Source organism: Sylvia atricapilla, chromosome 11 (genome assembly GCF_009819655.1).
Source record: "Sylvia atricapilla isolate bSylAtr1 chromosome 11, bSylAtr1.pri, whole genome shotgun sequence".
NCBI lineage: Eukaryota > Metazoa > Chordata > Aves > Passeriformes > Sylviidae > Sylvia > Sylvia atricapilla.
Genome location: NC_089150.1, coordinates 16,428,024 through 16,452,241, shown reverse-complemented (window position 1 = coordinate 16,452,241; position 24,218 = coordinate 16,428,024). Strand labels below are relative to the sequence as shown.

General features: G+C 46.3%; 1 protein-coding gene across 1 annotated transcript in view; it reads left to right on the top strand.

The window, feature by feature from the left end:
* CACNA2D2 (calcium voltage-gated channel auxiliary subunit alpha2delta 2) overlaps positions 1-24,218 on the top strand; it is a 210,839-nt gene that overhangs the window by 82,149 nt on the left and 104,472 nt on the right. Inside the window, exon 3 of the mRNA XM_066326873.1 lies at positions 1,408-1,524. Coding sequence (XP_066182970.1) covers positions 1,408-1,524 — 117 coding nt within the window. The remainder of the gene's footprint in view (positions 1-1,407; positions 1,525-24,218) is intronic.

The following is a 24,218-nucleotide window of genomic DNA, read 5'->3' as shown; positions in this document are numbered from 1 at the left end:
AGAAAGAACTGTGACAGTGTGAGCCTGGTGGGTGTCTCTGGCTGAGCCTCTCCTTAGCCCTGGCTGAAATGGAGGAGGTTCAGGGTACGTGGCTGTCATGTGGAGGCTGGCTGTTTGCTGTTTGTGTTTGGGTGCTGCTCTGCAGACCCGGGGCAGATGTGTCATGAGAAATTGCTTCTGCAAGCCCTGGTCCTCATGGCCAGGTCTGCAACGAACCACCACGTACAGGCAGAGTCTTTCACTTGTAATGAAGCTCCAGCAAAGAGAGGGTTTTGTCCCGTGGGAAGCATGATTCAGCTCCCAAGGATCATACAAGCTTGGGTAGGTGCCAGACATGCTTAGCATGGAATTTGCAGTTAAGTGTGCAGTCTGCTACCTCCTTGGGGAGGTCCAGCTCTCCTTGGAGGGTTTTCTGTTCCCATATGTCTCCGTGTCTAGAGCTGAAGGTATTTGCAAGTAGCCTGAGGATAAAGAGAGAAGCAGAATCCTATTTGCTTTGTGGTTTTCTTCATGTACCTTACTTAAGAAAAGATAGGGCATGAGGAAATTTTTTTTTTTTTTTTTTTTTTTGCTAATCTCAGATGATGGCAATAAACTCTTCCCTTTGACCCTGTGTTGGCTGCACCTGGGTCTGCAGGCAGGGGGAGTTAACAAGCCACGAAATCATCTGAGGAGGTGACTGAGAGGTTTGTGGTTGTGAAGTCTTCTGGTGGGACTGATCCCTTCTTCTGGAGGCAGTGCTGATGCCAACAGCAACTCCCTTGGGTCTGGGGTTGTTCCTTGCAGTTGTATGATGTACCTGTGGGCCATTGCTGCCACTTTGGGTGCAAACATTCAAATACAGATGATTGCATTGGCCTTCTGGATAATTTTGGTATAGATTTCTGCCTCTACCCACCACAGCCTGGCCAAGTTCTGGACTGGTTGTAGAAATCCTCATTTCCTGAGGGTGCCAAATTACTGTGCCTTGGTTAGAGATGTGGGGTTTATCCTGCTTCATATGATCCCCTTGTTCCCGTTCCTGGTCCCCAGGGCAGCCCTGCTGCCTCAGTGCTTCCAAGCCCTGCACTGCCTGCAGTGTGTGGTGGCTCTGCCTGTGCCACACCAGTGGCTTAGCAGAGGCAGGGATGGGCAGCTCAGCTTTTGAATGAGAGGGTGGGATGCTCATTGCCTGCAAGCATGAAAGCAGGCAGCTATAGAGCCAGCAGTGTGGGCAGCAGGTTGACTGCATTTCTGTTTTTTCTGGTTACAAAGCCTTTCTTCTCTTGCTCCCCTCATTTCCAAAGCTTATATTGTTACCCAATCTACATTGCTAGAGTTCTCTGTTAGAGGATCAGCTTTTCTGTAGGAAGGCTCCTGTACTCCTCACTAATGCTGACTGTCTTTTTCTCTTGCTTCCCCTCTTAGATCTACGATGACAATAAAAACCTGTTTGAAGTCAAGGAGAATGTGCCCAGGAAATTGGTGGAGAAGGTCGCAGGGGACATTGAGAGCCTCTTGGCCAAGAAAGTCCGTGCTTTAAAGGTAAGGAGATAGGCCTGTGTTCTGATCCTTTGATGGAGATATTCAGTTTAAACAAGAGAGTTGATGCTGGTTTAGCGGTATGATCTCAGCTTCAAAGTGATTTCTGTGATTGTGTGGCCTTTTCTGGGAACTGCATCCTGCAGTTGGACAGATTTATATGGAGCAAGGAGGCAAGGATGTGTGTGGGGATTTACTCTACATATGTTCTTGCTTTTTATCTCTTCCCACTGTCATGCAAACACCTGAAGATGCTGCCACAAGAATACAAGTGACAGCAAAAGCCTGGCAGCAAATTTAATCCTGTCATTTAACTGGGAGTGTACTGGAAGCAGAGGTGCTGCAGTGTCCCTGCTATCACTCATGGAAGTGTTCTGGACAAGTGGAGCCTTTCCTGTTTAGATGATGCACTTGAAGGGTTTGTGCTGGTTCTGGGGACTTGAGCCCTGTGACTGACTGCATGTGTGGATTGCCCTCATGGCTATCTGCATACATTTTCAGTCTTGTCCTATTTTATAACAGTCCTTGTAAAATGAAGGAAGGTGACCTGATCCATGGTGCCTGCTCAGTAAAACCCACTGGTGGCTATAAGGAGGTGGCAGCAGGGCCATGCTCTGTTACTGGGACAGGAACAAGTAACTGCCTTCCTGGAGAGAGGGACAACCTTCTCCAGTGCAGAGGGGTATGGATACCTCCCCTCCAGGAGCTGAGGTGTCCTCTCTAAAACACAATTTTATCAAGTGGCATGACATTGTACAATGACCATCTGGCAGTGTGGCCAGCTGGAGGCAGCTCGGAGCTGGATTCGCTGGAAGGGTGTCTGCAGGGTGATAGACAAGGGGAAGGCTTGGAGCAGGTAACACAGCTGATGTGTCCACAGAAGCACTGCAGCCAAAAAGACTTGCTCACCCTTCAACCTGATAGACAGGAATGGGAGCACAGGGAAACGTGCTGTGGTGAGAGAAGGGATATTGCAGCAACTGAGGTGTAACTAAGGCAGTGAGAGTTTGGAAGTGACCTGTCTCCAGAGTGGGTAAGAAGTAGCTTGGAGAAGGTATGCAACAGGAATCACGGGACACCCACGTGGGCCAGGGGAGTCTCAAGACAGGATCTCAGTGAAGGGTGGTCAAAGTCTGGCCTGAGTGCTGTGAGGCTGTCCACAGTGCCTGACAAAGATGGTGACTGTAGGGACTTGGGTGAAGAAGATTGTTGTTTACCCAGTTTCTTACTCTGGGAATTAAAGAATAATCCTACTTGGGACTCACACCAAGTGTTTTAGCTTGAATGGAAGAAACTGAAGTGGGACTAAAGAGGTGTAAACTGTCAGCCCTGCATTTGGGTTGTGGAAGTGAAAATCAGGGAGACCAATTTTCTTTTACACATGGACTTGTATCCTTGTGCTCATATAGTTTGATGCATACTTGAGCATATATCATATTAAATGTTCCAGAGATGTGCAGCATCTATAGATGCTGGAGGAAGATACAGGTGACAGAAGGTTGTTGCAAACTTGATACACACCTGGACAACACATGGCCCCCGTGGGATGCACAGGGTAATAACCCTGAGTTACACAGTATGACTCTGCTGAGTGGTTCCACTGTGACATTTGAATTTCAGCTCATCAGTCACACTGTTTTTCTTTGCCATTTGCTCTGAGTCACACAGACTTATAGAGAGTTTGTGCATCTTTTGGTGCTAGATCAAGGGTTGAACTGTGCCCATGGTACAAATAACCTTGTTTGTCTTCCAACTGTCTTTCTTTTTTTTGTTGGGTTTTTGGGCAGGACTCCCTGGTGTGCTGTGAAGGGCTCACCTGTCACAGAGGTGATTCTGGCAGTGCTGGTTAGGTAACAGCACGTGGTGCTGTCTTTATAGTGGAAACAATGAACCCTTGACCTAAATTAATCTTTCCAGAGACTCCTTCAGAGTGCACTCTCAGATGGAGCAGACTTTTACATCTAGTTTCCATGTAAATTCTTGGTGTTTTGGATTGGTAGTACTAACAACAAAATCTGGAAATAGGGAAGTTGATGGGGGAAGAGAAATTGAATCTTCTAAATTTCTTCCACATTTTGCTGAGCTCCTTTGAAACAGTGCAGTTCCCATACCTCCTTCCATTCTCCTGCCTGTTTTCATCTGTCTCAACTCTCCCTTTAGTTGAATCATCTCTCCTGGAGTCATTTCCTCCTCTTCTCTCATGACTCACAAGAGTGATGATGACTTCTTGAAACATATTTTTCAGCATCTGAGTCAGGTGGGACTCCATGTATTGGCAAGGGCAGGTGAGGAGGGAGAAATGGAGTCTCTCCTTGATGTACAAATTGTCCTGTCACTCATGTGCTTACTCTCCTGAGGGAGAGCCCAGTCTGCTTTGCTGCAGGAGAGAGAAGGGATGCTGCCTGGGCCTCAGTGGGGCTTTGTAGGAAGGTGCTCACAAGCCTTTGGACACACACCATGGGTGCACAGTTTAGAGCACTGTTCTGATTACGAGGTGATTCAGTCCAGTCATCAAAGAACCTGTTTTCCTCTGTTTCTAAGTGAAAATTTTAATGTGTTTTTATTAAACTATGTGCATAGCATTTATTAATGCAGTTTGTTACCTTGTGTGTTGCATTTCTAAGAGGCAGAAATCAAGCACAAGGAAACTGAACCTGTCTGGCCCTGGCAGCAATGGTGCAGCACTGTGGCATGGATCTGGCACTAACAGGACACTCTGATTTCCCTCGTGCATTTTGAAGCTGTGCTGGAGCCTAGGGGTGTGTGGCAGAGAGGGTAATTGCTTCCTAAAATAAGGCACCTACAAGTGGCCGGTTATTTGGAAGCTGTCTCTCCCTTTTTGTTCCAGAGCATCATATCAGATGACAGTCTCATCCTGGGACAAAAATCTCCTAGGAAGATGTTTTTGCATTCCCCACCTGTTCCACCTGACACTGGAGTATCCTCAGCTGGATCCTGAGGGCTTCTACCCCTAATCCCACACAATGGATTCTGTTTGACATGGATTTGCATCAGCACTAATTGCCTTTTCCAGTGTCCTTTGTCCATGATGATTTCATTGCTTCAAACGTGGCCTCCCAGTCACCTTTGGGCTTTGTAGTTCCAGCTGCTTTTTATTCCCAGTCTTTAACGGGGGGGAGGTGAAAAAAGATGGCCTTCAATACCAAAAATGCATCTAATTTCCTTTGAATTGGAGGTAGAAGACTAAGAAGGAGCTGACATTACATTTACCCAGTGTATTGCACTGTGGGGAAGTTCCAGAGCTGCAGGTGAGGGGTAAGGAAGCAGTAGGTGTGCTCCTGGCTGGGTGGGAGTTTAATGGGCTTCTCTTGTCCACACTCATGAGCTTGTCCTTGTTAGGGCTGAAAGTGACACCTTTTGTAAGATGTGGAAAGGAGTGAGGTGGCACATTACCAAAAGACCACAAATCCCTCTTGGGTTTTCCTTGTGCTGGGAATCACAGCTGGCTGGCTCATGGCTTTACATCATCTGAAACTAGAACTCATCAGGTTGTTTTTTTGCCAAGTAGATTCTTGGTCAGTTTTTCAACTTTATTTCCTATCTCCTCTTCAGTTTTTCAGTTTGTTCCAACCCCTCTTTGCCTTTGTATGTGCCCAGAGAGAGATGTACAGGCTGAGGCTTCTTTGGGAGCCCAGATGTTGGAGTTTGCTGTTGGTGGAGCCCTGAGTGAGCCAGGGAAAAAGACATCACCTGAGGGTGTTCATGGTGTGGGCCCAGATTCCCAAACCCAAGGGGCACTTCTTCTTTCTTTTAGAATACTATGTCAAGTACATGAGTGATGCCTCGAGGTCTATTCTTTCTTGAAGCTCCACAGCCTGGGGGAGAAGGAAGTTGTGATTTGTTGGAGGAGGAGGCTGAGAGGCAGAAATTTTAGATCCTAGGATATGTTTTAAGATTGTTTCTCCTTTTTATATAGTTCTTGTGAAGGCTGCTTTTGGATGCTGACTGCTTCATTCTTCACATATTTAACCACAGACAATTTGCTTTGCCTCCTGAGAGCGACACATCCCACAGTTTACTGAGTGGGTTATGCCCTGAAGTGAACTATTCATATACTGTGACCAGCCTAAAGATTACTCTCTGTGCTTGTGACATTCCCCCATCTCAAAAAAGAGGCCTGCTGATCCACAAAATATGGTCTGGATGCCTGCAGGCTCTTGCATTGCCCCCATGGTGACACGGCTGGGCTGGTATTTTCTCCACAGAACTGATTTAGTTTTGCAGGTTGTACACCATTGGCACAATCTTTTGAGTTAAGGTGAAGTTTGTTGCATTTCCTGTGAACCTCCGCTGTGTGCAGTATCAAATATGTTGTGGGGAGCAAAAGTGTAGCAAAGTGGCATTTTGTGTATCAGAATTTATAATGTGTACTATGTATATCTGTGTGTATCTTATGTAGATGTATGGGTGTGCAACAGGTTTGGTGTCCTTAGCATGGCTCTGGTGATCAGAGCACTAACGGCACTTAACCAGGAGTAGGAGGAAAGTTTGTGTTATTTTTTTTTAATTGTGTTTTTGTGAAATTTAATAGCATATTTTTGTTGCTGCATATTTAGCTCCAGTGTGGAATGAGCATCTGGGGGAAAGCAAGGGTTTGGCAGGAGGGCTCAGTGGTAGGAGGTTTCAAGGTTCCTGTTCCTTCAGCTAAGGTGTAGGAGGTCACAATATATTTCACTCAGATTTTACTGCAACTGGGGTAGTAAAAGCTACACTTGGTGTTAGACATTTTCTTTTGGCAGAAAAAGGAATACAAAGGACAAAACTGGGGATTTCCTGTATTTTGAAAGCATCCTGCAGGGAAGTCTGGCTGGGTTTCCTGTGGCTGGGGGCAAGCCTAGGGGAATGTGGCTGTAGGTGTTCCCATCTTTCTTTACCTTAGATCCTAAGGGAAAGAGGTTGGAAGAGCTGGGATTTGACACACAGAAAAGGTGGCTGGCCTGGAGATGCTGAGGGTTTATTATTGCCTTAACCCTATTTTGCTGGTTTGTCTCCTGTTTCCACTCCTCACCCTCAGCCTTGAGTTTTCCCACTTACTGGCATTTTTTCTTGCATATTTCTTCTGAATGTTGATGCACTTTGTACTTGGCCATGCTTTAGGATCCTGTGACGAAGAGTGAGGTGTGTTCCCACAAAGTACTGACCAAATCAGCTTCTCAGGTGAATCTGGCTGGGGGGGCATTGCAGGAGGGAGGAGGTCAAGCCAGCTGTACTTTCAGTCCTGGTTGAACACTCAGTGCATTACTGCTTACCTGGGACTAGTTCCCACCTCCATTTGAGCCTGGCACAAGCATATATCAAGAGTGCAGAGGGATTTAATTGGACAGGTTTATCCCTTTAACAATTCTGATAGCCCTGAGATTTCCCTTGTAGGTTTCTGGTGATTGGAACCTTTATCAGGTTTCTGGTCCCTGATAGGGACAACAAAAAGTGCCACCTGTCTGACAAGCTGCAAAAAATGGCAATACATTAAAGCATCTCTCAGACCAGTTCAGCCCTGCTCCCTCCTCTCAGCAGCAGAGGCACTGACCTCTGTCACAGCATGGGCTGGTAGAATATCATCAGGAAATCTTCCCTCCTCTGCTGTTGTGGTTGTTGCTGTCCTCTGGTGTTGGTGGCAGGCAGCAAAAGGGATCAGCATTCAGCAGGAGCAGCCCTGGAATTTCTGCTTTGCTTTTGGCAGAGCAAGGTGCTGTTGCCATCTCCCTGCACCACAGACCTGTCTGAAGGATGCTGAACCAGGTGCTCATTGGCCAAGTCATTGAAGTGTTTAACTGGAAAGGTCCCAGTGCACGGGGGGTCACATTGGCTGGCAGCACGTGGTGCCAAACCCTCGTGGGTTTCCCTCCTGCAGTGTGGTGCAGCCCTGGCTTTGACCTCTGGGCATGTCAGAAGGCGACCAGTGGTCATGCTGTGGCCTGCTGGGCCCCAGCCCAGGGACACTTTACCTGTCTTGCCTAGAGAACAAAATGGGGTAGGAGAGAGGGAATAAACATAGCTCAGGTGAGCTCTGACACAGCCTGTGGGTTTGGTGAGACATGGGGTTTCCTTGCCTCATGCACCATTCCAGCTTCCTGGCCACGGACAGGAACTCTTTGACTTGGTGGAACAAGGACCACAACCACCAACCTTCCACATGCTGAAGTACAAACCATTTAAAGGCAAGACCTCTGCGCTTTCTTATTTCATGGTGACAAATCCAGCCCTCTTCCTACTTCTTTGGTAATTGCAGGTTGGTGGGTTTTGTTTTTAATTCTATTTTTAATTTGCTCCTAATCAAATCCTGGCTGACTGTGCCCGTGTTTTTATTTGTTTATTTATTTATTTATTCATTCGTGCATGTGTGTGTGTGTCTTCTCCTGCCTCACAGTTGTTCTTGTGCTGGACCTGCTCCAGTAATCCAATTTGAATCCAATCTCCCAGGTCTGGAATTCTAATTTACAGATTGCAGAGGGGAGTTAAACAATGCCCACACACCAGGATGGGGGTTGATTGTCTGATCTAATCAGGGACAATCAGATGTTTGTAACAAGTCTATCAAACCTGTATTGGGCCAGTTTGCTGAGTGATGTAACCTAACCAGCTTTCTTAATAGCGCTAACACAATTTAGGGCTTCCTGCACTTTCATGCAGATTACATTGAACGTTTCCTTTTCTTCTCCCACGAACACTTGGCAGCAGCCCAGCCCGATGGGCTTTACAACTTGGTGAGCTGCTGGGTGCCCTGTGGTTTGCCGGGACCCCGGGGGCTGCTGCACCGCTGCACACTGAGCTCCCGGGATGATCCTGTTTTGTGGCACACATACAAGGAATGGACTCAGTGCCACCACTGCATCAGGAGCCACAGGTGGGGGAGGGAAAAGAGACGGTCCTGACTTGACAGGGTGTTCGGTAAGTCCCCACAGCAGATCTCCAGCCCTGTGCGTGGCTGTGGGTAAAGGACAGATGAAGAAACCTTTGCCCTCTCTTGCCCTTGGCAGACTGAGGCTGCTGTGAGGCTCTTGTTTCTGATACTTGCTGTAAGAGGTCTGGACGTTTGGTGTTTAAAGAAAATACCTGTCTGGGTTTTTCGATACCCTTTCTGGGCCTGAAGGAAAAAGAGGAGGCAAAACCAGCTCTGTGAACAAGACGATGTCTCTTAGTATAGCTCTTCAACCCAGAGTGAAGCTTCCTTGCTTACTCTGTGCAAATAAACAGTTGCCTGACTTTACCCTTCCTGAAGACTGAAATATCCATCTGGTCCCTTAGCCCGTCAAGAGGTGAGCTGGTTCTCACGCTCCAGGTCTGTACCACTTCGCTCTGCACTCGCTGCCTTTGCCCGGGGATTTATTTTAGGCTTATGGTTCCCCCGTGCCCCGGAGCATCTTCCCCGTGTGCGGCACTCACCGCCGAGGCACAGAGGGATCGCGGGCTGAGGCTGTCGGGCTGGGGTCACAGCCGTGCTGGCAGCTTTAGCTGGGCTTTTAGCAAAGCCTGCCCTCACGCCCTCTCCCTGGGCGCTGCCGGGCTGGTTTGCACGCACAGGAGGAATAGGAGCTCCCCGGACTGAGAATGAATGTTTCTTGGAGGGTTTAATTGCTGTGCTGCCTTGTCTTGCTGCGCTCTGCACCCCAGGCTGGGAGGTGCCCAGACACCTCTGAGACCGAGTGAAGAGAAGGATGAAATAGTCCGTAAAGGGTGTTTCCTTCCCTTCCTCAAACTGGGTTATGTATTCGACAGCAGTTTGCATGTTGTTTCTCAGTTTGTCCTGCTTTTTTCCATCACAGGAGCGGCGTTCCTAGCAGAGCTGGAGGTGACTAAAGCCATTGCTGTGGGCAGGGGATTTGCAGCAGTTGTAGTGCAAAACTCAGATCCTTCAGCTTGGTCCTTACCCTCTCAAGATCCTGAGGCCTGGTGGGGCTGTGCTCTAAGAGAAGGCATTTGAGGGTGGTTCAAAGGGTAAAAGCAGATGAGTATGAATTATTGGTCTATCTGTGAAGATAGATATAGATATAAACCGGTGAGTGATGCAGAAGAGGAGGAGGTCTCTGAGGGAATTAGTGCTAGAGAAAGGAATTACTATTTAATTCTTTATAGAACAACCTTTAAACATGATTGAGAAGATATGCTTGCAATGATAGCAAAATAAAAGAAACCATCTCACTGAAAAAGGGATTTATTTGAATTTTCTTGGTTAATTTTGGCATGAGAAAACACATTTCCATGGCAGTTTGGTACCTAGAGTTGCTTCTGCACCCTGTCCTGTGACTTTGTAATTTGTGCATGGTGTGAGAGGAGGATCTTTATTTCCCCAGGGTTGCCTGTGGGTTTGCATTGAGTGTGTGCTTCTGCAGTTAGAGATGTGCTCTCATTCCCTGGGGGTTCAACCTTGCCCTCCATGATGCTGTACAACCTCAGAGAGTTCTCTGAAACCCAAGATCTTGGGCAGAAAAACCTCCAACCAATTTCTTCTTGTTTAATGCTTTTCCCCTTGAATATTTCAGATGCATCATTTGGGGTGGAAGACTCTTATTCAATGGGAGTAATTGACCTGGGACAGTGAATCATTTTGAATTTATTTCAGGTGGAATGAGGATTATTTTTTAAGGGTTTCATCCTCAGGCTGAACTAAAATCAGTTATTTGTATAGCTGTGCTTACAGGCAAGTAGTGAAGTTAAAGACTAATGAGTGAGGGAGTGAAGGCTTGGTCCTGGAGGTTAATGGACTTGCATGAAGCTTTTTTGTCTCAAAAGCTATCTTCAAATCCCACTTGTTTTTCCTTTTTCCCAAAGAGTAGATTTAGCAAGTTTCATTTTTGCAGCCTGCAAACCCTGGATCAGCTTTGGCAGAGTTTATCTCAGTGGATCTCTGCACAGCAGTGACTGGAATAGCAGGGCTGGCTGCGGGTGAGGAGCAGGAGGCAGCCCCCAAGGTGTCTTGTATGATGAGTGTTTAGCCTGCTTTGGGCATGTGGTGCTGGCACAGACTGTCCTTCTGCCCTGGGATGGTGCCCACCAAGGACCCTGCTTTCTGTCCCACATGGATTTGCTTTGCAGCCACTGAAGCTTTCATGGAGTGAGTCTGAAATCCATCAGCATCCTGCCCTACCCCATAGCAAGGAGCTATTATATATTCCAGAGCAGCTGATGTCCATTAAATGTTTGAGTGACACTACAACAATGTGTGAAATACCAGGGATAAGGATCTAGCAAATCTTAATAAAAAAAAAAAGGCGACAAGAATGTAAATTGCACATACAATTGTGATAAAGAGCCAGAGATAACATTAAAGAGATTGTATCAATTTAATGCAAGTTTTGTGCCAAAGCCTGTCATCTGCTCTTTGAAGAGGAGTTGTTGGGAGCCTTGATATTCCAGCAGACAGTGTTCAAATCATCCCAGTGCTCTGGAGTGGCCGTCCCTGCAGCCAGTGTGCTGCGTGGAAGCTGTCTGCTTGCTGAGGATTAATGGAAACCTTTCCTGCCTCTACAAGAAAAATAATGTTCCTTGGAAAAAATAAAGTGCCCTTCTGCCTGCTGGCCTTTGGGTCCCTCAAAATGCAATTAAAAAGCGGCTTAATACAGCCTTCCAAAGAGAAATCTGTCAGCATTCGGAGGGATGGTCTGAAGTGAAAGCAACGTGAAAAGGTTGCAAGCAAAAATATTTAACCGTGCGCCTGCCTGGTGGTGCTTGTGGAGCCGCCAGCTGAACTGGGATGTGAGGAGCTGGAACTGGGGTAACTGGGGGAGCTGAAGCAGCTTCACAGACAGGGCTGAGCTGTAGCAGTGCTGGTGAGGGCAGGGGAGCACCTCCATAACTCAGTCTGGTGTGTCTCTGCTTGCCTGTCCCTGCTGGTCACCTGTTTTCTGGGCTAGTGTTGCTGCATTATGTCCTTGGTTTCTGTCTCTCCTCTGCCGTTTAGGGTGTGCCACATCCTTGAAAATGAGCAGGTGACAGCACTAAAGGTTATTGGAAGTACCCTACAGGTTTGATGGAAGGGGTACCCCTTGTTTTCTGTGCAGGGCTGCAAGATGTAGGTCAGTATTGTACCTGCCAAAATGTCTTCCCAAAATTTTAGGCATAGTAATGGGAAGTTAATTTTAAAAGGTGGTTGGCTTTTTTTTTTTTTTTTTTTTTTTGTCTGCAGGCATGATAATTAAAAAAAAAAAAAAATAGGACAAAAAACCTCCTTTAAGTAAAGCTAGTAATTCCATAGCAAGTGGGAGATTATAAGGGCTGGGAGTGAAATGTGAACACAGGGCTCCAATGACTGCCTGGTTTTGGTACTGCAAAATGAAGTTCTGTCTTTGGCTGTCCCTAGTTTGCCACTTGTGTGCCGCCACCTGCATGAGGGTGAGTTGAAATCCCACTCCAGCTCTACACGAAGAGCTGCTGGAGCGGCGACAACTTGATGGGAGTAGTGCTGGGAGCAGTGTTTCAGCAGGATTCCAGTAGATGGCACAGCTTTTATATCAGCTAATTATAGAGGGAGCCAACACCGGTCCGGGTGTTCCTGTTGCTAATCTGAGTTGTGCCTCACTCTCCACTCACACAGATGAAGATGTCTCTGCTGGTCTGCCTGTAATTGAGGAAGCTGGGTAAGATATGGAAGGTGTAGAGCTTGTCAGCATCGTGGGGCAGTGGGAGACCATGATGGGGAGGAGATAAGAATGGTGTGCTTGAGTGCGTGTGAGAGCAGAGAAGCAAAATTCAAGGTAGTGGTAGTGTGGCTTCCCAAGTGCATTCCAGCAAGTGCTGTATTCCCTTAGTGTGGATGTATTTGACTGCTCCAGCTTTATGCACAGGGAAACTGAGGCCTGGAGAGATCATTCTTTGTCTTTGATACACCCGGGAATAAGAGCTGTTCTTCCTAATTAAGTTCTGAAACTTTTAGCTACAAGGTGTCCTTCATGTATAATTATGACAATAACATCTCCCTGGAGCTGGAAACTTCTGTCAGCTCTGCTCGTGTTTGGTGCTATTGTTCCCTGGCCACTTCAGGCTTTGAATGTGAATTTCTTAGCAGTTTAGCAATTTTCTGCACTCCCTCGAAAGAGTAAGATCCTAAATCTTCTTCCTGCTTCCTGTGTGATGTTGCCAGCTGTTTTGCACCTCCCTTCAACCAAAGCAGCCCCCTGGCCTGTTCAGGGATGATGAGCATGTGGCTCTTGCTGGAGAGGTGGCCGCTGGAGTTGGGAGGGTTGCTCAAGTGCAGTAGGACAGCCCCGATATGGGGTGAGGGGGCTACCCATCCCTCTGTGCCCCCGTCCTGGGAGATGTGCAGGGGCCCCAGCATTAGAGGCAATCTTTCTTCCTACCTTCTGCCTGCTGAAGAACTTCATTTCATGACTGAAATTAATTCTTGCAAGTGGATGGAAAGGATATATCCCAAATCTTGAGGGCCTGGTGCGCATGTAGAATATAAACCAGAGTGTATATATGTGAGGCTGTAAATAGAGTTGTCACTCTAAAAGAAATGGGGTTTCTAGTGCTTGTCAGATCATTTTAAAACCATTTTTATTACTAGATTACATTCTGAGATAAAGTTTATTGTAGCAAAAAAGAGGAAAGGTGTAGGATTTGCCTGCAGATTTGGAAACACACTTAAAACTTACAAAGAGTTCTTGAACCTTAGCTGAGGGCAGGCTGTCTACTTCATGGTTTTCCTCCAGTGCATCTCCTGCCCAGCACATTTCAAGGATGATCTCTTGATTTTGGTGCAAACTCTGCCCTAGCATGTCACTTTTTATAATCAAGCCATGATATAACATGCAGACACTGGCACAGGAGCTCCAGCTCACGAGTCTGTGTCCTGTGTATGGGGCAGAAACCCTTCCAGGGGTCCCATCTGGGAGTCTTCAGGAACTCCATGTTCCCTGAATGTGGCTCTTAAACAACTGCCATAAGGATTTTGTGTCAAAACTGAGAATCAATCCTGGCATGTGTTGACTTTGTTCTTCCCATCCTCTTCCCCCATGACCATTGATCCTAAAATATTTTGCTCTAGTTATATCCTTTTTCTGTGCTCTTACTTTTAGCACTACATCTGCAAGTAACAGAAAACACTCTGTAGGTGCCAACTCTTTTCTTAGCTATTCCTTCCAGATACAAGTAGCATCCCATTTTCTAACCCAGCCTCTTCTGTCTTCTCCTAATTGTTCCTAGTGGTATCTGTCTACCTTTTATATGTACCAGTGGCAAGATTAACAGGGTGTTGTTTTCTCGATGCAGCCTGGCAGAAAACAGCAGGCATCTCCTCCTGCCAGACTTGGGCTTCAGAGTTGTGTTGGTTTGTGTCTCCCTGCTCCACCTCCCATCCCAGTTTAGGGGACTGCAAGGCACATCACTGGCTGGGTGCTGGAAGATGCAGCAGCCTTGCAAGTGCCACCTAAATTCCACAGCTGCTTGGGCAGGGCAGAGGTAGCTGGAGAGGCAAGGAGAAAGTTGTCTGGATGCAACCCTGAGACTTGCAGAGACCTTTGTCTACCGTAACATCTGGCTGTTAAAAACTAGATTTATTTTGCATACAGACTAATGCAGGAAATCCACACTACCTCGACATTAGAGTTTTTCTGTCTCTCCTATTCCCAGCCCCATCTCAAACCCAGAACCTCTGCAAGGACCCATTCTGAGTAGCTGCTCTTCTCCCTCTGTGCTGAGCATCCCTAAAACCTGAGCATAATAGCATCCCTGCTAATTATATCACTGCAGATTTATTTCATGGTAATATTATAGCTGGCCTCAGGCATCACCACTATCATTGGAAAACATCGAACGATCACAGCTTCTTAGCTGCCTCCATTAAACCTGGGAGAAGCGTCTGGGCCTGTTTATAAGTTTGTCTTTTGATGAGAGCCAGGAATTGATGAGCTGGTGGATGAGAGGTTTGCAGAACGTGCCCTGGAGGGAAGCTTCCCTCCTCCCGGCAAGCACAAGGTGCAGATGGCGGGATCGCGAGCGGAATGCAGACACGGCCGGGGAAGCAGGAGCCAGGCAGGAGCATCACCTTCATCTCGGCGAGGCAGACCCTGCCCCTCCCTGGCAGCAGCACCCCGTGCCCAGGGCTGCACAGCCTTCCACACGGGATGGCTCCTCATCCAAATCAGCCAGCAGCGGGTTGGAGTTGCTCCCAGGGAGAGGGGGCCTTTCGAACAAGCAAGTGGTCTTGTGTTGCTTTCTGCTGACAGTCTTGGAGCTAGGGCAGAAGAAAAAGCACAAAAGGCACAAATACCACTGCCATTTTTCAACAACAACAAAAAATTGAGAAAAATAATTCAAGAGTTTTCTCTACGTTTTCCTTGCTAGAAATAAAATTAATCCTGTGACCAATGTGCTGGGTACCGAGGCTTTCAGCCATGAGTGTAGCTGAAGGTCAGTGCTGTGTCCCCAGGGTTGTTCTGTTCTTGGGAGCCAAGCCTGTGGCTGATTGCTGCTCCAGGCTGTGTCCCTTATGGAACACAGCCATGGGATGGCTGGAGGTCTGCAGGATGAAGCAGTCAGTGCTGAAGACCTGGTATCCACACTCTAGGTTTTGGCGGGTATGAGAGAGTATTTCAGCATTCATCCCAATACTGCACGTTTGCTGTGAGGCAGTGTTTGCGTACACCTGGAGCCTGGCTGGCAGGGATGGGATGACCATCATCCCCAGTCAGTGTATTGGTGTTCCCCATGAATGTCTGTGGTCCCCAAACAGCAGCCCTATGGGAACAGCAGTTTATCACAGACCTGAGACTTACAACATGGAGGACACGAGGAAGTAACTTATAGCTCTTGAAAGGGATTTTGGTAAAAGTAGGTCAGTTGTTACTGATTTTGCTCTGTCTGGCCATAAAGTCTTTTCTGGTTATGGCACTTCAGCATGGCAGCGAGTGGGCCAAAAACTTAACTGAAATGGGGTCAATAAATTACATGCAGACAAAAGGCACTTACACTCAGACTGCATCAAGTCTCCTGGTAATTTCAGTGAAACAGGCAGAGCAGAAATATGCTGATAATTATTTAAATTAGACTCCGAGCATTGAATTTTTTTCTTCAAGTAACAGCACTTCAGTACTTGTCCAGATGAGTGCTAATTTACCTAAATGGAAAGGTTTATTAAACATGCCAGACAGTGCTTTAGTAATATTTAGGACAGCAATTTTGCTTTATTATATCTCTTAACAAAGAGGACACAGGCTTCTTGATCCAGCACCAGAGTAGTCAGGTGATGCTGGGGAAAATCCACATCAATTCTGCCTGGTCTCAAATCAAGGTACATTATTTCTGCTTCAATTCTGCCTCTTTGCCAAGTTCAAACCTGGGACTTGATTTGCAAACAAATTCACTAACTTGGCCAGTTTGAAGGACACTCAAAGTCTGGACATCTTCTGGGTGCAGGAGTTAGAGCTATGATTTGGAAACATCGAAGGGTGAAATTGAGTTTGCTCCAGTGAAATGGGCCCTGGGCCAGGTGCCGAGGAAGATGAGCCTGAGCTCTTCCTGCTGCCCCTTGCACACTCTAGGACACACTTGACAACTGTGTTGTTTTGGGGAGAAATTTGGGTGCCTGAATGATGCCTAGAGAGGCTACCTGGAACAGAGGCTAGACAGAGTTAAAGGAATAAAGTAGGTATTTCTTAAAAGGTCTTTGGAGGATGTGCCTTGGGCAGTACAAGAGCCTGTCCGTGGCTTAACCCAGCATGGATGCAAGATGGACCACTGGTCACTGGTCACCACTTTTATCAATTTTGGTCCATTTACATCTTGGGGTTAATTGTCCAATTACAGCTTCAGGTTGTGAAGTCCCATCCTCCCAGATTGCTCTCCTCAGTTTGCTGTTGTTGCCCAAAGCTTCAACAGTGTCGTTGGTTCTCAAGCTAGAAGAGGATTGTTTTGTCTAATCTGTGAAGAGAACTTGCTAACACTGTATATGAAGTTCAGAGTTGCAGTCTAAGACAGTACAGAATCTAAAAAGTATGAAAGTTAAAGCTTAAGGCATCATGAAGATGATCCCACCCATCATTTGCATCCCTCAATGCTCTGTTGCGCCTTGCCTCCTGGTCTTGTTATCATCATGTGTGTTATTGCCAGGGCTGTCTTTCAGACTAAGCCTGTCTTTGCTGTTTCCCTCAGGACTCTAAATTTCCTTGGTTTATACACTGGAGAAAATACTTCATAAATCCCAGTGGACTGACACTCTTGTAGAAGTCTTCTGTGGTTTTCTGTCTGTGGGTGCAGGTGTTTGGTTCTGTGGCCTCTCCCAGGACTTAAGTGGGAAATTAAGACTACTTGCACAAATTAGAAGGTAGAAATGTTATAATATGATAATCTCCTCACAAAGAGGATGGTTATATGTTGTGTATGCTTCTTACAGATCCATCCAGGGAAATTTGCATTTAGGCTCTGGAATTCCTCTGGGTCCTTCAGAATAAAGACCACTACCTGCTTTACATGCTCACCAAGGACATGCAGATTACAAATACTGTGTAACATACCAAAGTCTAAGTCTTTCCATTTTATCTTCCATAAATATCTTCTCCCCTCTTTCCCTCACAAGATTGCTCTGTTAAACGATCACACTGCAAATCTTGTGAGTGCCTGGAGCTCCGGTTGCTTGCAAAAGATTTGGCAAGGGAGAACCTTGTCAAATTCCAGATTGTACATTCTTCCAGAATTTGGATACAGGGTGAAGCTAACAGAGATGGGAATGAGAAGATTTTGCTTAAAATCCAGGTTGTTCTTTTCTTTGTCTTTGGTACCATGAGAGTAATGAGAGGAAAGGCTGTGGCTGCTTTTCTATGCAGGGATGGATGTTAGATATCCCACAGGAGAAACAGAGAGATTTATTATCTCTAAAGTTAAGTCAGAGGCCCTCTAATCTCCACAGAGAGCTGGATTCACCCCAGATAGGTCGACTTCCTTTGTGTCCCGTTGCACTGGAAGTGTGAAAGAGTTCCCAGGGGGAAACACGTCTTCTCTGCTCCCCAGCATGGGTGGACAGGGGGCAGGTTTCTGGAGACCATTACTGATTCCTTCTCATGCCCCAGAAAGGGCAGAGCACTGTGCTGTCACAGCTCCTGAGAGGTGAACATGAAATTTTCAGAATGGGGAAAACTGATGGAAATAATTTGAAACTCTTGCTCTGCATTATTGATGATATGTATTTTTTAGCTTTTGGCATCCCACAGGGAAGTGTGCTGTGACACCTTGTTTATGGTGAGCCTCAGTGTGCTGTAGGCTACCATCAGCCAGACTCATCCACAGTAACAGGGATGTGGGGAAGCATCTTAGATGAATCCCCTGAACTTACACACCTTTAAGTGCAGAGAGACAGTCTGGGATTCAATTTTACTGTTCTAGCACTTTTTCAGCCACCCTGATTGGAAGTGCTTAACCTCCTCTTCATTAATCAGTTTGAATTTTACCTGAAATTCATCTTCAGTGAAGGTGAATTAGAGTCTGCTGCTCCAATCCTGAGCTGAAAATGATGGCAGGCCGTGCAGGGTTTAGCAGGTGGGTGCACTGCAGCTTGGATCAGTGTTTTTGGTGGCTCTGTACTAACAAGGCTGGAGGTCTCAGCCGTGTCCTGTGTGCTCAGTTCCCAACAAGCCCTATAGGCAGGACATGTGTGTGACATTGTACTGCTGAATCCCAGTGACACATGGCTGGGGTGCCACAACCCAGAGTAGCCACATGAGTCAGTTACCAGGTCACTGAGGTTAGCAAGGACCTTTGAAGATCATCCACTTGAACCCCTGGCCAAAGCAGGGTGAGCTGGAGCAGCCTGCCCAGGAACTCAGTTGTTCCTGGGAAGATTGTCCCAATTTTACAGATGGGCAGGCTAAGCCCTGGGCAGTGACTTGACTGAGGTATCTGGAAGGTGGGTGCAGGTGGTCAGGGTGAGAAGGTGAAGAAGGCCTTGAGGCTGCAAGGCACATATGTGTGTGCTTACTCATCTTTTCAAGATGAGTAAGCAGTGGTGCTGTCTTTCTATTAAGGAATTTTTTTTCCAGGAATCAAAGTCACTAAATCTGTTAGACTTGAAGAGCTTTAAGATCAGAATATAAATGCATCACAGAGATTTGCCTTCTTCTCTGGCCAGCTCCTTTACTGTTGGATGTTTATGTACAGGAATGAGTGGAAAACACTGAATGGAAGGGAAAGGGAGCAGTACATTCTGGAATTCTGTTTGCAGAGTCCTTGGCCTTCTGGTCACCAGTGGAAGTCATCATTCTTTTAAGATTCTCTGTGACAAGGACTATTGGAAGTTGTTTTCCTCTAGTGCTCTGCTGAGGGTCAGCCTGTGGGGACAGTTACACCATCCCTGTCAGGATTACCCGGTCCATGCTGGCATGCCCACAGAGCAGCTTACAGCTCCTGCCACCGAGTCTCCTGAAAAAACTGGGCTGTGTTTGTCTGAGCCACATCCCTGTCCCTGTGTGTGGAATGAGCATCCCACTGGGGCAGCTCTGTCCTAGCCAGCCAGGGAGCACCCAAAATGTCTGATGAATCTTCCGTGGCAGGATCTCAGCCATACCCTTTCCTGGGGAAGAAGTAATGCCCTCAAGGCGCTCTGGAACTGCTGTCCCAAACCTGCAGCCCTTCTCCTGGCTGAAGCTTCCCGCGGATGGCGAGGCGGGGAGCGGGGGCGGGTTGGCTGCGGTGCTGCGGGAAGCTGATTTAGGTTTCCCTAAATCCCAGCGCCGAGTCAAAGCGCACAAGTGCCGGCTCTCATCAGCTGCAGCCTCGGTTTACACTGGGGGAGGGAGATGGGTTCCACTCCTACTCGTGGAAAAGGAATTATAATCTCACATTCTGCTTTATTGTCTGTTTATTTTTTCCCTTTCTCCTTAGTGAAGGCAGATAGCGTAAAAATTAACCTCTAGGGGCATCCCAGCAAGAAAAACCCCCATCATTTGTAGGCTCCTAAGAATAATAATTTCCCTGGCAGGAACATTCCTGGAGAACCCTTTCTCTGTTAGGATATAAATGTTTTGTAGAATGTCCCAAGTGTCCAGGATCCAAAGTGTCTCTGCTGTGGATCTAAAAGGCTTTTCTAGTCCAAATCTGACTGCAAAGTACCTCACTGTGCTTCTCACAGAAATGAGGGACATGGTGAAAACCAAAACAAACCAAATTTTACTGCACTTCTTGAAACAGTTTCTGAAATGGGACTTTGTCCTTGCATCTTTTCTCCTGCCTTTAGCTTTCTGCTGTGACTGATGACTGGGATGAGAGCAGCTCGATGTCATGGAGCAGCAACTCTGCAGGCAAAGCCTTCGGCACTCTGGACCCAAACCTCCTTTGCACTGCTCCTGCTCTGGTCCAGCTGCTCAGACTCATTAGGAGGGGGAAGTAATGAAGGAGCCAGTGATGCACTTCTCCCTTCCGAGATCACATGCCAAGGCTGGTTCTGCTGATACAGCATCTTTGCTCACACTTGCATGGAATTCTTGCTTGAACAGTGCTCTGAAAACTATTCTTAAAATCCTGGGCAATATAGCAGGATTTTGGCCTAACCCACAAAGCAAGGGTGGTTGGATGAGTTGGTCAGGGCTTTGTCTGTTGGGTTTTGACGATCTCCAGGGGTGAAGCTCCTTCACTTTGGATCCCTGTCTGTTCTTTTGTCTAGAGACTTTCCTTCACATGATCTCTTGCTTGGTGCCTTCTTCTTCTTTTGTTCTTTGGCTCCTTTATCCCATTAAACACATGGGTTTGAATCAATAACCAGCATAACTCTCTGCCCACAGATTGTCACTTCTGGCATGCCCTGTGCATACAGAGCCTAGGTTTAGGTGATGCCTCATCTCATTGCAGTGTTATTGTGATAAAGAGAAGATTTCTTAGTCTCCTTTCATTTATGGAAAAAATACTATGCAAATAGCTACATGTCCAGCCGATGGCCATGGATTGCAACAGGGAGCTGGATGTCACCAAGTAGAGGACACTCTTCCTTGGTGGTGACACCTCCTGCATGCTCTGGTGCTGGTTGTCATCAGGGCAGATGGTGTGACTGTCCTTGAGCACTCCCACTGCCCAGTGTTGGGTTGCTGAACACGGAACAGGTTCAACAGATGAGTAGTGGAGACTCTGTCCTAGTGGGTTGGACTCAACTGGACACAGTCCAGTGCCAGAACTCAGTGGCTTCATCTGAATGGGGACCAGGACTTGGACATGTGATGTTCTTTTTGTCTGCGAGAGCTAAAGGGAGCTTGGAAATGAGGAAGGAGGTGGTTGGTGGTGCAAGAGCGGTAGAAGTCAAGCTGTGGGCAGTATGTAGGACACCTGCCTCTGACTTCCAGCTAAGCCAGGCTGGAGGCTTACAGATGAATTTGTTAAAATCATCAGGAAAGCAGCATGTCTCCCATTTACTTTGTAGGTCTTGTGCAGGTTTCATGTGCCAGAGCTAAAATAATACATGATCTGTTCAACTGGCTTTTTTCACAGTAGTAGGAAACAGCCCAGCCATTCAGCCAGAGCAGCAGCGAGCACTGATCAGCACGGGCAGGGTGGGCTGTGCCAACTGCTCTTGGGAGGCTTTTTCCAAGGAGGGAGCCTGGTGGAAACAAAGGAGTCAAAGTGGTAAAACCACCCCATGCTGGACCTCACTCACAGAGCAGCCAAACGGAGAGGACAGGGAAACTAAACCAGAGCAAAACTGATGACAGCATGTGTCGGGCAACATGTTAGAGAAGTAAAAGAATCATCTGACTGATCTTTCCAGTAAATTCAACAGATCCCTCCAGGCCATAGGAGTCACACCAGTATGGAGTTCACCTGGCCTTTCAGGTGAGGCACCTGATAGGTTCAGAGTATTTTCCCCAGTGGTCTGTGGCAGGATGTATGCTCTCTAGGCATGGTGGTTTGTTTAAGATTTGCTTTAGTGCTTTGCTAAATCCAGAACTTCTGCTGTAGTGAAGAAAGGACTAAAAAAAGGTGAAAAAAAAAGAATAAAATAGGTTGTAAAATTGCAGAATTTGGAATATACCAGGAGCAGCAATCATGAAGAGGAATTTTTCTATTCCCTAAAAGGTTTCTCCTGCACATTCAGTCTGTAGCTGAAGTGGGCTTTTGCTGTCTTCCTAATTGGTTTTCTACATTCACTCCTCAATCGCTGTAAGCATTAAAGTGTGGTGCGTCCCATTAGATACCCTTTTCCATCTACATTACCTACTTAAGCAAAATTCGAATTAGGATTTTCTTTTTTCCTACAGCTTCAGCCTTTCTGAAGTGCCAATTAAGTTGTGTGTTAGGAATGCTGGTCTTGCAGGCAATGGGTTCCCGCCTCCCTCTCTTCCTGGGAAAGTCATGGAGAAGCAGTAGTTCATCACAGGAACACATCCATTGCATCCCTCTCTGATTTGGTCTTTTGAGCACAATTTTGTGTTGTGTTTTTGTTGTTATAAAGAGCGGATGAGTGATTCATTGCTATCTCACAGCAGACGGGTCAGTGGGTCACTCACAACCATATCTTATTATCATCTGGAATTTAGTGTGCCAAGGGTTTTGCTAACCATCTGTAACACACACCTCTCATTTCCACAGCATGCTTGTAACCTCTGCTAATTATTTATAAAGGGTTAATTAAGAGGATTCTGCTCTAAACAGTGACCCAGTGTTCTTTGTTTCTGCTCCTTCAGCTAAAGTAACAGCGCTCTTACTGAAGACAACAGTAATTTATCCTTGAGAACAAGGTTTTGAGGTGCTGTATCAAAGCTTCATAAAAAACTGAATGTGGCGTATACCTCCTTCCTCTGATTACTGATTTTTTAATTTTATAAAAGAAAGCAATCAAGTTTGTCTCATTATATTGGTCTTTGTTGTTCAATTTTATTATCCTTTTAGGCCTTTCTCTTAATGTCTGTTCCACTATTTCAGCAAGGCTTGAAATTAGTCTAATTCCCCAGATCACACTTCTTCCAGTTTTAAAATGTAGATGAAACAGATTAAGATTACTGAGTTCTGAAAATCAAAGAAACAATAAGGTAGCACCATTAATACACTGTTTGCCTGTTAAAGTAGTCTGTTTGCTGGTCCTGTCAGCCCCTGTGCTAAAAGCAGAAGCAGAGGGCACACGGTATAATTAAAAGGCAACAGGTCTGCTGCAAGTTAAATGCTTTTTAATACAGCTTGTAGCTCACTGATAGAACTTGTTGCCCGAAGATGCTGTCAGAGCAAGAAATTCAGCAAGACAGAAGAATGAGGGGGAGCTTGTTGTGAATCTGAGCAGTAGCTCCGAGTCTGCGGTGGCTGTGATAATCCTCCCTTGGCAGTGCTGCCATTGTGATGCTGCGTTTGTTTGAGTGATGGAAGCTTTCAAGATCAATGTGAATATCTGCAAATTGAGCTGAGGAGAAGATAAATGACCTGAAGGCTGCTCTTTCTTGCTTTGGGAAGATTTAAGGCAATTAGTGAAGCCAGGAAATATTTTTCTTTTCTCGCCGACACATTCTGTAAGACATAGAGTTGCAGTATCCAGTTGAGGAGAGTTGGGTCTTTCTCCAGACTGTTTTCAGAGTGCGAAAGTTGGTGGGACTCCGGGCCACTTTCACTAGAGCAGTCTCTGTGCTTTTCCTGAAAGATGCATTAAACTTTCCCATCAATGCTTTACCAACCCACCACAGGCTGAGACCACTTGGCAGTGACTCTCTGGAGAGCCACCCAAGCATCTCCTGCTTTACTGAGCCCTAAACTGCTTTGTGTCTATGAAGTACGAAGAGTAGGGAGGAGGAGTGTCTTTTATTACACATGCTGTAGTGACTGAGCCAGACAGCTACCCTGCCTTTTCAATGCCATCAACTGGTGGATAAAAATCAACTGGTGGATAAAAAAACACATATTTTGAATTAAAGTGGAAAGGTGAACAGGAGGGACGAAAAAAAGCCTGTTACTCTAATGAGAATTTTGCCATAAGAGAAGTGTGTGTGCATATTCATGCTTCTTCTCTCCTTCCACTTTGTTATTACTTTCCAAGCCTTTTTTAAAAATGCAAGAATTTCTTAAGCAGCCAGTGGTTTTTCATGCATTTTATCCATTCTGTCTATTAAAAGATCTTGACCCCTTCACTTCCACCTTTCAGGATAACAGTAGTAAGTTGTGCCAATTTAGTAGTCAGTGTGTGGAAATCAGTGTCTATGAAATGCATATTTTATTTGATTGCCTGCATTTAAGCCTGATTGTGATGTTTGGGTGATTTGAACATAAAGTGGTGTGAGAAGTATAATAATCTGTTATCAGAGGCAGACAGACAGAAGGGGAAACAACTCTTTACATTTTGGTAGAACACAGAGAGTTCTACCCCTCATCTTTTCAAACACTGGCCTTTTGGAAATGCCTCAGAGCTGAGAGCCCTGGTGCTGTTTAGCGCTGAGGCTTAGGATCTCTGAAAGGGATGAGGCTTTAATGCCTCACATTTTTTACATTTTGGTAAATCCACCCCAGAAGTCAGTAAAGTTCACCTTTCCACCTGCATGCTACTGGATTCCACCAATCTTGATAGCTTCTAAAAATCTGACATTCCTGTTGGCTGTGATGGAGATAGAAACAGGCTTTTTGCCAACCAAAACACGTGGCATAATCTGCTAGCCCAGCATCTGAGCAGTGTGTCCCAGTGACTTGCCCTTGGCCTTTGCCAAGGCCTTTGCCTTGGTGGGAAGAATTCAGAATAACTGATTTCTTGATGCATTCCCCCCATAAGAGCAGGCAGCATGGTCTGGTCACAG